At 53.3% G+C, this 12,862-nt stretch overlaps 1 protein-coding gene across 1 annotated transcript in view; it reads right to left on the bottom strand.

The window, feature by feature from the left end:
* Positions 1 to 7,614: 7,614 nt before the first annotated feature.
* Positions 7,615 to 12,862, bottom strand: part of GPR45 (G protein-coupled receptor 45) — a 97,642-nt gene continuing 92,394 nt past the window's right edge. The window contains exon 2 of the mRNA XM_068565121.1: positions 7,615 to 10,820. Coding sequence (XP_068421222.1) covers positions 9,451 to 10,749 — 1,299 coding nt within the window. The 5' untranslated portion in view covers positions 10,750 to 10,820 and the 3' untranslated portion in view covers positions 7,615 to 9,450. The remainder of the gene's footprint in view (positions 10,821 to 12,862) is intronic.

Below are 12,862 nucleotides of genomic sequence, written 5' to 3'. Positions count from 1 at the left end.
AGAGTTCCCTGTGGGTTTTGAACCTCTCTTTACACAAACCTCTAACATCTTTCAGGGAGGGAAGGAGATATGCCCGTCCCCAGGGCCCTGGTCCTGCCCCTGCTTAGGTGATTGGTCCTGCTATTATGGCTCAGTTCCTGCCTTCAGGTAGGTCACATAGCGTGTGCGTGTGTGTGTGTGTGTACGTGCATGTGTGGGCGTGTGTGTGCCTGCGTGTATGTGCAAGCATGTGGATGTGTGTGTGTGTGTGCCTGCGTGTATGTGCAAGCATGTGGATGTGTGTGTGTGTGTGCCTGCGTGTATGTGCAAGCGTGTGGATGTGTGTGTGTGTGTGTGTGTGTGTGCGTGCATATGTGCACGTGTGTGTGGGTCTGGGATGGTGAGGACTGCCGTCCACCACTTCTTCCAGCATGCTAATCAGGGAAGCAGGGAGTTAGACCAGCCCCTGTTTCCTCCCGCCCGGCTTCTTTGTCTGCTGCTGGGCGGAGTCGGGTGCTGTTCCCACACCTGCACTCAGACCTGTGTGGCGGGTCACCTGCAGCAAGGGTTCCCTAATTGCAGGTGGGCAGCTGGCTGTCCCGGCACGTGGCACGTGTGAGCCCCCGTCACCCAGCATCACCTCCCCTCCTCTGACCGTAATTTCATGCAACCGCGTGCTGGAAACATGCAGGGGCTGTGCCACCCTCCTGTTTGTGCTCGGTGTAATTTACTGGTGTAATTTCCAGGTATCTGGTGTTTGTACAAATACTAGAAAATACGCTGCTTTTTAGCAGCTGACAGAGAAGCTCAGCCATTCCCAACCCGCCTCGGCCGTGCCAGGGTGCACACCCACCGGGCCAGGAGCTGAGGGGCCAGAAGACTCACCTTACCAAGAGCTGTACGCAAGGTGCTAAGGGGGCGGTTTTCCTTTTGCAATCCGTGCATTCATTCATTCGTATATTCGTTCGTTCATTCATTCCACAAGTACATATTGGAAGAGACTCCGTGCCAGACATCGTGCTCCACTCTGCAGAAAAACTGGTGAGAGACACATCTGGTCTCAGCCCTGCTGGAGGTAATGACAGCCCCGGGGGACAAATGCCGGAGGACGCAGTGCCGGTGGACCAGATGCACGGAGTTGGAGGGGGAGTGCTGCAGTCAGGGTGGGGGGTGAGCGGGCTTATAGCCCCGTGGGGATGGAGAGAAAGAGGATCCAATGACTCTGCAGCCCGGGAAGGCGGCAGGGGACAGTGACAGATGAGGCTGGAGGCCGAGGCTTCATCCCAGTTCTGGGCGGAAGAGAAACACGGGTGTCTGTGCTGTAGAGAGACCAGCAGTTCCCCCCCACCAGGGGCAGCCTCAGCCAACGTGTCCATCTGGTATTGGGTCCATACATCTTGGTCTTTACATGGTTTTTAATTATATGGGAAAGGACTCCCGCCCCCCCAGAAAGAAACAGAATGTTGTGGCCAGTTTATTTGGAGAATCCTTTGTATTAATAATATAGTACATGGAGGGCTTCCCTGGTGGCGCAGTGGTTGAGAATCCGCCTGCCAATGCAGGGGACACGGACTCGAGCCCTGGTCCGGGAAGATCCCACATGCCGCGGAGCAACTGGGCCCGTGCGCCACAACTACCGAGCCTGCGCTCTAGAGCCCGCAAGCCACAACTACTGAGCCCACGTGCCACAACTACTGAAGCTCGCACGCCTAGAGCCCGTGCTCCGCAACAAGAGAAGCCACCGCAATGAGGAGCCCGCGCACTGCAACGAAGAGTAGCCCCTGCTCGCCATTAGAGAAAGCCTGTGCGCAGCAATGGAGATCCAGTGCAGCCAAAAATAAAATAAATTAATTAAATAAATAAAAATTTTAAAAAATGTTAAAAAATAAAATAAAATATAGTACATGGATAAAAAATTGCAGGTATAGTAAGGCCAACAGATCAGGAGACAATTGCCACTGAAAAGATAGTTTTTATGCTCACGGATCCCGGAGACCCTCCTCACAGGGGAGGGGGCACACCAACCACATGGGGAAGCACCAGGGCCAGGCAGGAGTCACCGGGCAGGTCGGGGAACGTGGGCAGGAGCCTTTATTGTGGTTTCAAGGGAAGGAGGGGCTGAGGCGGCTGGGCAGGCTTGGGGCTGGCTAGTTGGAATGATTTCCATGGGCTCTGGGCCCAGGGGCTGTCCCTGGCTGTCTGGCCCTGGCCCCGGGGGATGAGAGCAGGCGGATAGCAGCTCGGGGTGTGAGCGCCAACAGGGGAGGCGGTGGGGTGTGGGCGCTGGTTGGGCTGGTTTGTATTTGAAGGGGCGCTCGCAGGCGAGTTGTTTACTGTCTCCAGGAGCTAGCCAGTCCTGGGAGCGGCAACCTCTCCAGGGTCAGCCAGGGCCCAGATGTCAAAGCATTAGAATACAGAAAATCAAAAACGTGGTTAATACAGATTTTCGATTAAACCACTGGGGTGGCCACATTGTACTCTGCTTCCCAGGACAGAGAACTGAACGTGACAAGTTTAACGTACTTCTAACAGCAAGGTAGGAAAGGCTGCTCAGAGTAGCACAGGGTGAGAACAGGAAAGAGGATGGTCTGGAAACCCTTCCCAGGCCCCGCCTGCCAGACGTGTGTTGTGGTCAAAGGGTTTCTCGAGCCTGAGTGACTCAAGTTGGCTTATACTTGCCGTGAATAAGACTTTCAACCCAGATTGGTTTCAGGAGAGGTGTAAGATGCCTTTAATAGTTATTTCTCTGTATAGCTAGTGTAGAGCACAGGGAACAATACTCAATATTTTGTAATAACCTATAAGGGAAGGGAATCCAAAGAAGAATGTATAATATATATATATATTCTGAATATAACTGAATCGCTGTGCTGTACACCTGAAACTAACATGATATTGTAAATCAACTATACTTCAATTAAAAAGAGGAGAACATTAAAATATAGTTTTTCATGCTTTTATATATATAATCAGTGAATATATATTAATTGGCCAAAGCCTTTGCAGCACTGTCAAGCTCTTGAATAATTACTGTCTCCTCCGTCAAACGGCTGTGTGCTTTCTCTCCCGGGCTCCTTCATGTCCCAATTCATAATCCAACCTTGGCCCAGCCTGTTGGCGGACGACCCGTTGGTGACTGCTGAGAAGAGCTTCACAACCTACCTTAAGAGTTTCCCAAGTTTTTGGTAACTTTCAAGCACAGCTGGCTAGAGAATAACTTGCCATGACCTTTCCGAAAAAACAATTTTATCATGGCATCAAAACCACCAATTCTACTTTCATAAGTTTATTTTCGGAAAATAATCAGCAGCTAGGTAGGAAGATTTATGTCAGGGATACTCATTGTAGGATTTTTTTTTTTTTAATAGTGGAAAACAGAAAAAAAACAAAACCAAACAGGGGGTACTTAAGTAACTTAGCTTCTGGTGCAGCCACATAATGGATGACTTCCAGCCACCAGAAATCACTTCAAAACATGAAAAAAAAAACCCTACCAAAACACTAAGCTAAGTTGTGGGATAGTATGATCCAAATTTTGCAAAAGAAATACACATTTTTATATGTAAGTTTAAAAAACTAGAATACCTTTAATTTTCTTCATGCGTTTGGGTAAAAAAAAAGTTTTCATTTCTACAAGGAGCAAATTACCTCTATAATAAAAAATAGTCAGTAGATAGGATTTTTAGGGAACATTTATTCCTAAGGATGGAAAGTACTCCATTCTCTTACAGAATCTAAATCTAAACTTTAAGGTATAGCATCACCTCACGTCTAGTTAAGAACTTACCCATATCTGCTTATGGCATCATTTGAGAAGGAAAGATTCAAGGAAAACAGAGCAGGGGGCCGGGGAGCGAAGAGGATGTGGGGGAAGAAGAGGGTCTGTAGGTTCACACGAAGGTATAACGGAGATTTAGACTCTGGGGACAAAACCCTGGTGGAACCGCACACGTTGGAGAGCGTCTGAGCGGGTGCAACTCAGTGGTCCCAGGGCTCCCCGCCGGGAAAGCGGTTCCTAGCGGCCTGGACTGCCTGCTTCCTGAGCGGCCCGGCAAATCCCGTGACAGTCGAAGCCTTGGGGAGACAGAGCCTCCTGCTCCCCACAGAGTTTCTCCCTTCACGCTTTGCAAGCAAATTACGCTTTGCACTTTTCCATATGCATTTATAAAGTTATTCAGTCCTGTTTGTCTTTTATGGTGAGGTGAGTGACCCTTTCTTCATGGTTTAATAAAACATTCGAAGTCTTCGTGACACCACAGCAAAGCACCGCAAGGAGGGGAGACTGCAGCAGCATTTCAATGAGGGAGGAAATGAGAAATGAGTCCCCAAAGGACACTTAATAAGGAACAGCAAACCTGTCTTTTCAAAAAATGCTTCTGGAAATGAGCTTGGCTGTTTTTTTCCGGCTGGATGGTTGGCAAAGGGACAGCAGCTGCCAGAGGCAGCAGGAGAGAGCGCTGGGGAGCTGGAACACGCAGATCCGTGCAAGGGACCGGCCTTACTACCCCGGCCTTGGGGATGGTCAGACGCTTACCTGGACACCTCCAGGCTGAGCTGGCATATCAGCACCCTCGGATTCCTGGTTGCAGAAGGTAACCTTCTGGCCACACCTGTGTGTTTCTCATACAGGCGAGTTCTTTCTGTTCCTATCACACTAAGTAGGAAAGATCCCTCTGTGCTGCAGCCCCTCCCTGGTTCCCTCTGAGCCAGGCACTTGGGCACCTCTCCTATTCTTAGATCACCTCGTCCCTGGCTCCTCCAGGAGGAAAGGGCAGAGGGCGGAAGGTAAACCAAGACTGTCTGCTACAGTGCCCTCGCGCGCCCGCCCCAAATAACGTGCGCACACGCGCACACATCATGCTATGTGTTCCAACATCCTTTTATTCTTACACAGTCCAGATGTAACCACCCCTAGGGTCCCCAGCCCTGTTTCCTTGAGCTGCTCAATCGCCATGGCCTGGCCCCGGCCCCCATCTCTGCGGGTCCACCTTGCCATCAGCAAACGGTCTGCACCTTCCAATAGGCGAAGCTGTGAAAGTATACTCTTTCCTTTAACATAATCAAATTCTTGGCAGACTCAGTCTCAATCGCTGTCGATCGTGGTTTTAAATTATAAATTTTGTATCTTGGCAAAAGTCATCTCTTTGTGGCTGCAAATTTTCAAACACCTTTTGTGCCTAAAAGGTTAAATGTGGCGACTCTCTTCTCGGCCCAGTCATCAACGCACATGCAATTTCTGTGTCTGGACACACATCCCCAGGCGCTGGGGGCCAGAGGCAAAGAGAGAGGCACCATCTTGGGTTGATTGTGTTTATTTTACATCGAGAAGAGGCTCAGTTATGAAATTTGCACTTAGGACTTAAGAATGTCTGTGTGTGCTAAGGTCGCTCATTTTTCAAAATCGTGCAGTCTTGGCAGAAACTGCTGGGAGTCCCCCAACTCCTCCTCTCCTTCTGTGCTGAGAGAGCCTTGACTGGACACGTGGGCACCTGACTAGGGACTCAGTCTCCCAGCCTCCTTTGCAGCCGGCGTGATCATGTGACTGGGCTCTGGACCAGGGAAGACCAGGGAAGACCAGGGGAGTGTGGATGTGCCTTATCCCCACCCTCCTCCACACTCTCGCCTCCTGAGGAGCCAGGACACAGACCTGGCTGCGGCCTGCACTGACCCCAGAGATGAGGACGATGCCGCAGGGACAATGCACACCGAGATGGGCGGAGCCTGAGTCCCGAACAACCCGGTGGGCGGGGAGCCCACCTCACAGCTGGACTTCCGTGAGAGTGGGCGGGGTTACTTTTTAAGGTTAGCGCTGGGGGCGGGGGGGGGTGGGGTCTGTTCCAGCAGCTCTGCCCATTTCCCCTAGCCCACTGCCTCCCTGCCGGCCTCCCTCCCGCCTGCATCCCTGCATTCCCGGCTCCGCCACCCAGCTGTCTGCGGACCTTAGAACCACCGAGAACAGTGGGGTGTGACCTCGGGCTGTTTCTCCAGCCTGGGAGTAAGGTGGCACTACCCACCCATCCCTTCCCCTAGCAGCCCAGGGGGGCTGACTCACAGCCCTGGGAGCGTTTTGAGCGGAATGAAGTGGTCATTTCAGGCCATCGAGTCCATGCTCCCGGCTTCAGTAGCTGTTGTGTTCTTGCCAGCCGACCCTGAAATCTTACAAGCACGTGAAGACAAGGAAAGGACAGGACAGCCAGTTTCTGAAACACGTTTTTACCCTTGCCCCAAGCGGACAAAGCTGGGAGGTAAGCAGGTTGACAACACGACTCTAGCGATTACTGCCCTGGTATATCCAGCCCAGGCGTGGGACTAGGTCCTCATATACATTATGTCATGTGTTCCTCTCGGGGGCCTCTGGCTGGGAGTGTCTCCCTCGTTTAGGAGGCCAGGAAGCTGGACACAGAATCACTTGCTGGAGGCAAGGCTGCTGACTGCGTGAACAAGGGGAGCACAGCAACGTCGGAAATACTTCACATGGCAGATTTTCAGTCCCCAAAAAAGCGTGTACTGTGAATCATGTCAGGGGAAACTACGCCGGGGCTCAGAGTAGCCAAGTAGGAACTGATCTAGACTTTGCTCTTCATCTTGGTTGTCAGTCAGAATGTCCTAGAGAACCCTTTGCCTTTATTTCACCCCAACAGCAGGGGGCCGAGATTCATGATGACGAGGTAGTGGATTTCCCCGGGTGGTGAGGATTAGGGTGACACTTCTGAGACTTACCGTGTCTCATTTTCTGAGGCAAGGCTCTCCCACGGGCCGTCACCACCACAGTCACTGCCCAGGACCCCACAGAAACAATTCAGCGCCCAGGGTTTGGGGGAAGTCCAGGGCCAGAGAGAAGATGAAAACATAATACAGAGAAGCAGTGGTCGCCCTGCAGGCATCAGGGAAGGAGACAAGAACTTGCTATTTATGCAGGATTTTAAGAAGTTCCTTGAAGGCCCAGCGAGGCTGGAGAGAATCAGGAAGTCGGCAGAGTGAAAGTCAGAGGTGAAACTAAGTGGCTGGAATTATCTAGCAGGGTGGGGAGTTTTTAAAAATGTGGGCGCCCTGTTGTGACCCTCACACTGCTGAATCTCCCGTTGTCATCAGTAATGCCCTTTAGTCATTGCAGCTCGGCTAGTGGCTTACAGGTTCTGGACTAGACTTCCCGAAGTGGGTGTATCTCAGGAGGTGTCCGACCCCAGATTCCTGGTGTACTAGTCGTGGCTCTGGCGCTAATTTTGGCAAGAAACACAGTCTTATACACCGAAAGAGCAGTAATACTTTACTTAAAATATATACAAAATTATTACTTTGAAACATGTGTATTACTATCCAACATACATCATATAACACTGCTTGATGTAAATTTTGGTACCTTCATTCGTTCAGTTTTGTGATTTCTCTTTTACACGAGGCTCCTGAAGAACGTTCATTTAAGAATGCCCACCGGAGGGGAGGTGCCCAGAGGCCTGGTCCCCGTGGTGGTCTGGCTGTGCTCTTGGACACCACTGAGACTGTGCAACTCTGCCTCGCGGGGGGCACTCGGGACACAGAAGTGAGGGGACCCACCTCAATCAGTCACATGCCATTGACCGTCTTCAACCAATCTCTCTCTCTCTCCTCTCTCTCCCTCACTCTAGGTATACAATGGTCTGGGGGGGGGGGGTGGTTCTGGGCCTGGGTGTAAAAGGAGGGTGAAGTTGGTGAGAAAAAGTGCCAATTATTTTCTGGAAAACCCTCGTCTGGACTTAGGTTAATGTGAATTATGTTTTCCTTCTTTTTTGCTTCTGTCACAGGAGGAAAGCATGGGAATGGGGAGCTGGTCTCTTCATACAACCTTGGGAAGCAAATGAGGAGAAAAACACAAAGGGGAGCGTCTGTGCTTGAGTTACAGTTATCCTGAGATAAATCAGACATCTGCCTTTGGGCCCAGCCGGGCGTGACTCATCACCACCCCCTGCAGTGCCTTGCATCTCGTAGGCACTTAATAAATGCTCGCTGCATGGATGGATAAACGAAGGCAGGGGATCTGGTGACTACAAGTGGAAAACATGCACACGGCAGGGACCTCGGCAGGGATGTGGGAGACCCTCTAGGCCCGCTTCCTCGCTTAGCAGATGGGGAAACCGAGGCCCAGAGAAGTGGGGGGTGAAACGAGCAAGGTCACGTGACTAGTTCCTGATGGAGTTAGACTTAGAACCCTATTTTCTAAATTTATCCTTAAATTTCCCACTCTCTTCAGATCTGAAGCTGTAAAGAGAGCTCCGTGGACTCAACCGTGTGCCCTGACCTCAGGAAAGTCACCCCCACCGTCAGAAGCTCCCGGTGGTAAAGGGGGCCCTGGGTGTAGAGGCTGGGTGTACGAGACAAGCAGCAGGTCCCCTCTAGGCAGCTGCCCTCCTGGGATCCCAATCCTGCCTGGGCTGGGGGACCAAGGTCCTGGGGGGGTGGCCCCGACGGCAGTGGTCAGAGCCCTGCGGCCCTGAGTGAGGTAGAGGAACACAGAGGTCAGTGGGAGCGGGTCGTTGCGTCCCGGCCGCAGGTCCTGGGACGGGGTGACGTGGCAGCCTCAGTGCGTCGAGAGGAACATGTACACAAAGCCCCCGACCGCTTCTGGGGCTGAAAGCAGGTCGCCACAAGTACTTGCTGAAAAGATGGATCACAGGAGAAGGAGTGTGGTTCCCGCTCACGGGGAAAGATGGAATGAGGACAAGGGGGGCCCGGGGACCAGAGGCGAGAGAGAGGGAAGGGGCAGGGGCTGTCAGGCAGGCAGGGAGGTGACAGGCTTCAGGGTGAGGGGCCGGGTGGGCCGGTCCAGGGGGGAGGCTTGAGGATGTGCGCTGGGGTGGGCTTGTCATTTCAGCTGAGCGGCCCCCGAACATTCTCTGGGCTTCAAGCCACCAAGGCCTCCCATGTGTCACACGGGGGCAGCTGAAAAGCCCGGGGGCTCCTCTGCTTCCCGCGTGATTTTGGTTTATAGAACGGACAATTTGGCATCGTCCAAAATGCACATCTGACCGATGTAAAGAACCTGGCATGTTTCCACAACGTATGCCACAGACACAAACGCCTCTGAAGAATGCTGGCGCCCAATACAGTGACTGATGACCCAGAGATGAACCTACTTGGGTTTCTCACGTCAGAACACGGCACCACGGCTGTCTCCGAGGCAGACCTTGAGAGAGCCCTGCAGACAGAGCCTTCCTCCTGCCCCGCAGCCAACCTCCCTCCCTGCTCCCCTCGCCTCCCTAACGTTGGGCCCGACTCCTTCATCACCCACCCGTTTCCCCTTTCGTCGTGACCGCTGTCCAGTTTCCATCAGACCCGCCGGGAGAAACAAAAATAATTCATCGTGTCAACCTGGGAGCCGCAGCTCACCCGGTAACGAACGAGTCCCTTTGTGCTTAAGAGGCCCCGCCAGGTGCTGACTGCACGGAAGTCCCAGGAAGCCGAGTGGGGGGCAGGGGGCTCACCGCCACCCCCTCCCTACACGGCGGACTGGTTTTCCGTGCACGCGTAGACGGTGCTCGGCTGGATTCGCCTCCGGATCCGCTCAGGCACTTTGGGGAGGATCTGGAAGGTCTGGGGCAGCAGCTCCAGGCAGGCCTCGCGGAACTTCTTGATTCGCCAGCAGTAGACGATGGGGTTGAAGACGGACTTGAGGTAGCTGAGCCCTAGGATGCAAGAGCTGGTGGTGTAGAACGAGGGGCCGCAGTAGAACCTCCGGCTGAACACCGACAGCAGGCTGTAGACGGAGTGCGGCAGCCAGCACAGCGAGAAGCCCACGAAGAGGATCAGGATGGTGGTGAAGGCCTTGGTTTTGAAGCTCAGGTCCAGGCTGACCTGCTGCTGCCGCTGGAGCCGCCGCAGGCCGGCGCGGGGCAGCCCCCGCAGGTCCAGGCTGTCCGACTGGTTGTGCACGCGCACGGCGTTCTTGCGCACCGTGTGCAGGATGCCCAGGTAGGAGCCGAGCATCACGGCGAAGGGCGCGAAGAAGGCGGCGCCCACCAGCGCCAGCACGTAGGCGCGGCCGGCCGGCAGTTCGGTGTAGCCCAGCACGCACTGCGGGGCCCGCGCCGGCACCTCCACCAGCGGCCAGGCGGCCAGCGACGGGGCCGAGACGCAGAAGGACAGCGCCCAGGACGCGGCGATGATCACCTTGGCCCTGCGGGGGTTCAGCCTGTCCTGGCGCTGGACGATGATGAGGAAGCGGTCCACGCTGATGATGAGCAGGATGGCCACGCCCTCCAGGACGAAGAACCAGAAGAGCGCGGCCGAGAGACGGCAGAAGGCGTCCCCGAAGTGCCAGCGGACGGTGACGAGGGTGACGGCGGTGAAGGGCATGCAGCACAAGGACAGCATGATGTCCGAGAAGGCCAGCGTGGCCAGCAGCAGGTTGATGGCGGAGCGCATGGCCGGCCTCTGGTACACGATGACGCAGACCACGGCGTTGCCGAGGAGCCCCACCACGATCATCAGCATCATGAGGGCCGCCAGGGACATCCTGAGGGGCGCTGGCGGGGCGGGGGGCCCGGGGTCTGCCGCGTGGCTCCCGTTGGGCAGCGGGTGTTCGTAGGTCTCGATGGACGAGCGGTTACAGGCCATCGTGGAGGGCAGCCTGGAGCTGGGGCAGAAGGGAGAGGAAGGGGCCTCAGCGCCTCGGGGGCTGCAGCGTTCTGCCTGCCGGCTGCATCGACCGCCCGGTTGTCTTGGATCTGGAGGGCGCTGCAAGGGCTGGGAGGAGCCTTCCTCTTCGGGAGCAACTGGCTGGGATGTGCGATTCATCCATCACAGCCTCCGCATCTCCGTGACAACCGACTGTGTCCTCAGCTTTCTACTTGGACGCTCTCAGGGGCCTGGAGCAAAGAAGCACGAAAGAGAACGGGGTTAGACCTTCCAAGCGCGGGTTGGATAGAGCAGTTTTTGCCTTTTACAGGTATTTTAAACATCAGAGTGGCGATGACTCACTCACTTACCACGTGGGACAAGGCTTGGTCTTCACTAATACGCCGAGCCTTGTCACATCACCCAGGAAACCTGATTAGACCCACCTTGTGGGGGACCAGACTTTGTAATCAACATTGCCATAATCAGCATGTATTTTATAACTTGAATTATAAACAGCCTGATCCAGTGACGCTTTGGACAAGGCAACCCCCCGTAGAAAGCCAGCTCCACGAGGGCAGGGTTTTGTCTGTGTTGTTTGCTGTGTCCCCAGCGGAGAAGATACTCAACAGAAATTTTGTGGAGTAAATAAACGGTAGTTGATGCCGCTGCTATTTAAGTGTGGAGTCACGTGCAGTTGTAAGAAATAATCCAGCAAGATCCCAGGTACCCTTCCCCCAATTTCCCCTAGTGGTAACACTTCGGATAACTGCAGTGCTGCCAGACTGCTAGAATGTTACTTTTGGAAACGCTGATGAAAAGGAGGACACTCTCCCCCCAGATAAACCCTTTTAAAGGGTGCTATTGGGGCTTCCCTGATGGACAGTGGTTAAGAATCCGCCTGCCAATGCAGGCGACACGGGTTCAATCCCTGGTCCAGGAAGACTACATGCCGCGGAGCAACTAAGCCCGTGCGCCACGACTACCGAGCCTGCGCGCTAGAGCCCGGGAGCCACAACTACTGAGCCCGTGTGCCACATCTATTGAAGCCTGCATTCTAGAGCCCATGAGCCACAACTACTGAGCCCGTGTGCCACGTCTACTGAAGCCCACACGCCTAGAGCCCGTGCTCCGCAACAAGAGAAGCCACCGCAATGAGAAGCCCGTGCACCACAACGAAGATCGAACACAGCCAAAAATTTAAAAAAAAAAAAAAAGGATGCTGTTATCTTTCATTTCGTGTTTCTTTCATGGGTGTGGCAAGGATGGGGTTCTGTAGCTCAGTCCAAAGTCAGCTTGCTGAGCAGGTGAAATCCACCACTTTCCCATCACTGGGCGCCTCCGGAAGGCTGCTTAACCTCTGCTGGTGTGACCTCCTCGTCTGTAACATACAAATTCCAAAGCTTCCCACTGACCGATGACTTGGCAGGCTGTCCACTTGAGGCGGAAAGAATGTCGTTGCAGAGACTGGGCGACGTCGCTTCTTCTGGCATTCAGCATTGCTGGGGTTAGGTTGGAAGTGGATTTGATTCTGTTCCTTCACAGGTGACAAGTTATTGCCTCTTGAAGGCTGGATATTTTCTTTCTGAAAAATGTTTACAGGGCAGTGTCTAGATATGAGTCTTTTCTTGTTTGTTGTGCTGGGTACTCAGAGGGCCTTTTAAATCCAAAGCCATGTGCCCCTCAACTCTGGGAAAGTTTCTTTTTTCACGTCTTTGCTAGTTTTCTACCTTTTGATCTTTGTGGAGAATACTTAACAGGTAGATGCTGGACCTCACCGATTGGGCCTTAATTTTTCTTTTCTTTTCCCTTACTTTTAAAAAAATTTTTCATTGAAATATAGTTGATTTACAATGTTGTGTTCCCTTGTGTGTGTGTGTGTGTTTTTAATTTGTCTGCTTTGGACTCTTTTTTACACTGTGCTCTGAGGGGGTTTTTTAACTTTGTGTTTAGTCCTATTTAATTTCTGACTCTGGCAGTCATGTTTTAAAATCTCAGAGTGTTCCTGTCTTCTGTGTCTTTTGTGCGGCTCTTCACTCGTTGAGGGATGTAGTCTCGAAACTCTCCAGGTTCCTAGAGGTGGTATTTTAAGTTCTCTTCTTTTTTTCTGAACTTTCTCTGGCTCCTCTGGAGTCAGGGCCTCAGTTTCTCTTTAAGACTGCTGGTCCTCCTCACGCTAGCGATCCTGAGTCCTGATCCTGCTGCGTCCCCAGGGCAGGGGGGCCACTGGGGGCAGTCTCCCGCCCACCCTCTCACTGTGTGGCGTGCCCGGGGGTGGTCCAGGGCGGGCCGG

This window comes from Eschrichtius robustus, chromosome 15, assembly GCF_028021215.1.
Source record: "Eschrichtius robustus isolate mEscRob2 chromosome 15, mEscRob2.pri, whole genome shotgun sequence".
Lineage (NCBI taxonomy): Eukaryota > Metazoa > Chordata > Mammalia > Artiodactyla > Eschrichtiidae > Eschrichtius > Eschrichtius robustus.
Note: the sequence above shows the minus strand (reverse complement) of the source record. Positions and strands in the feature narration are given on the sequence as shown.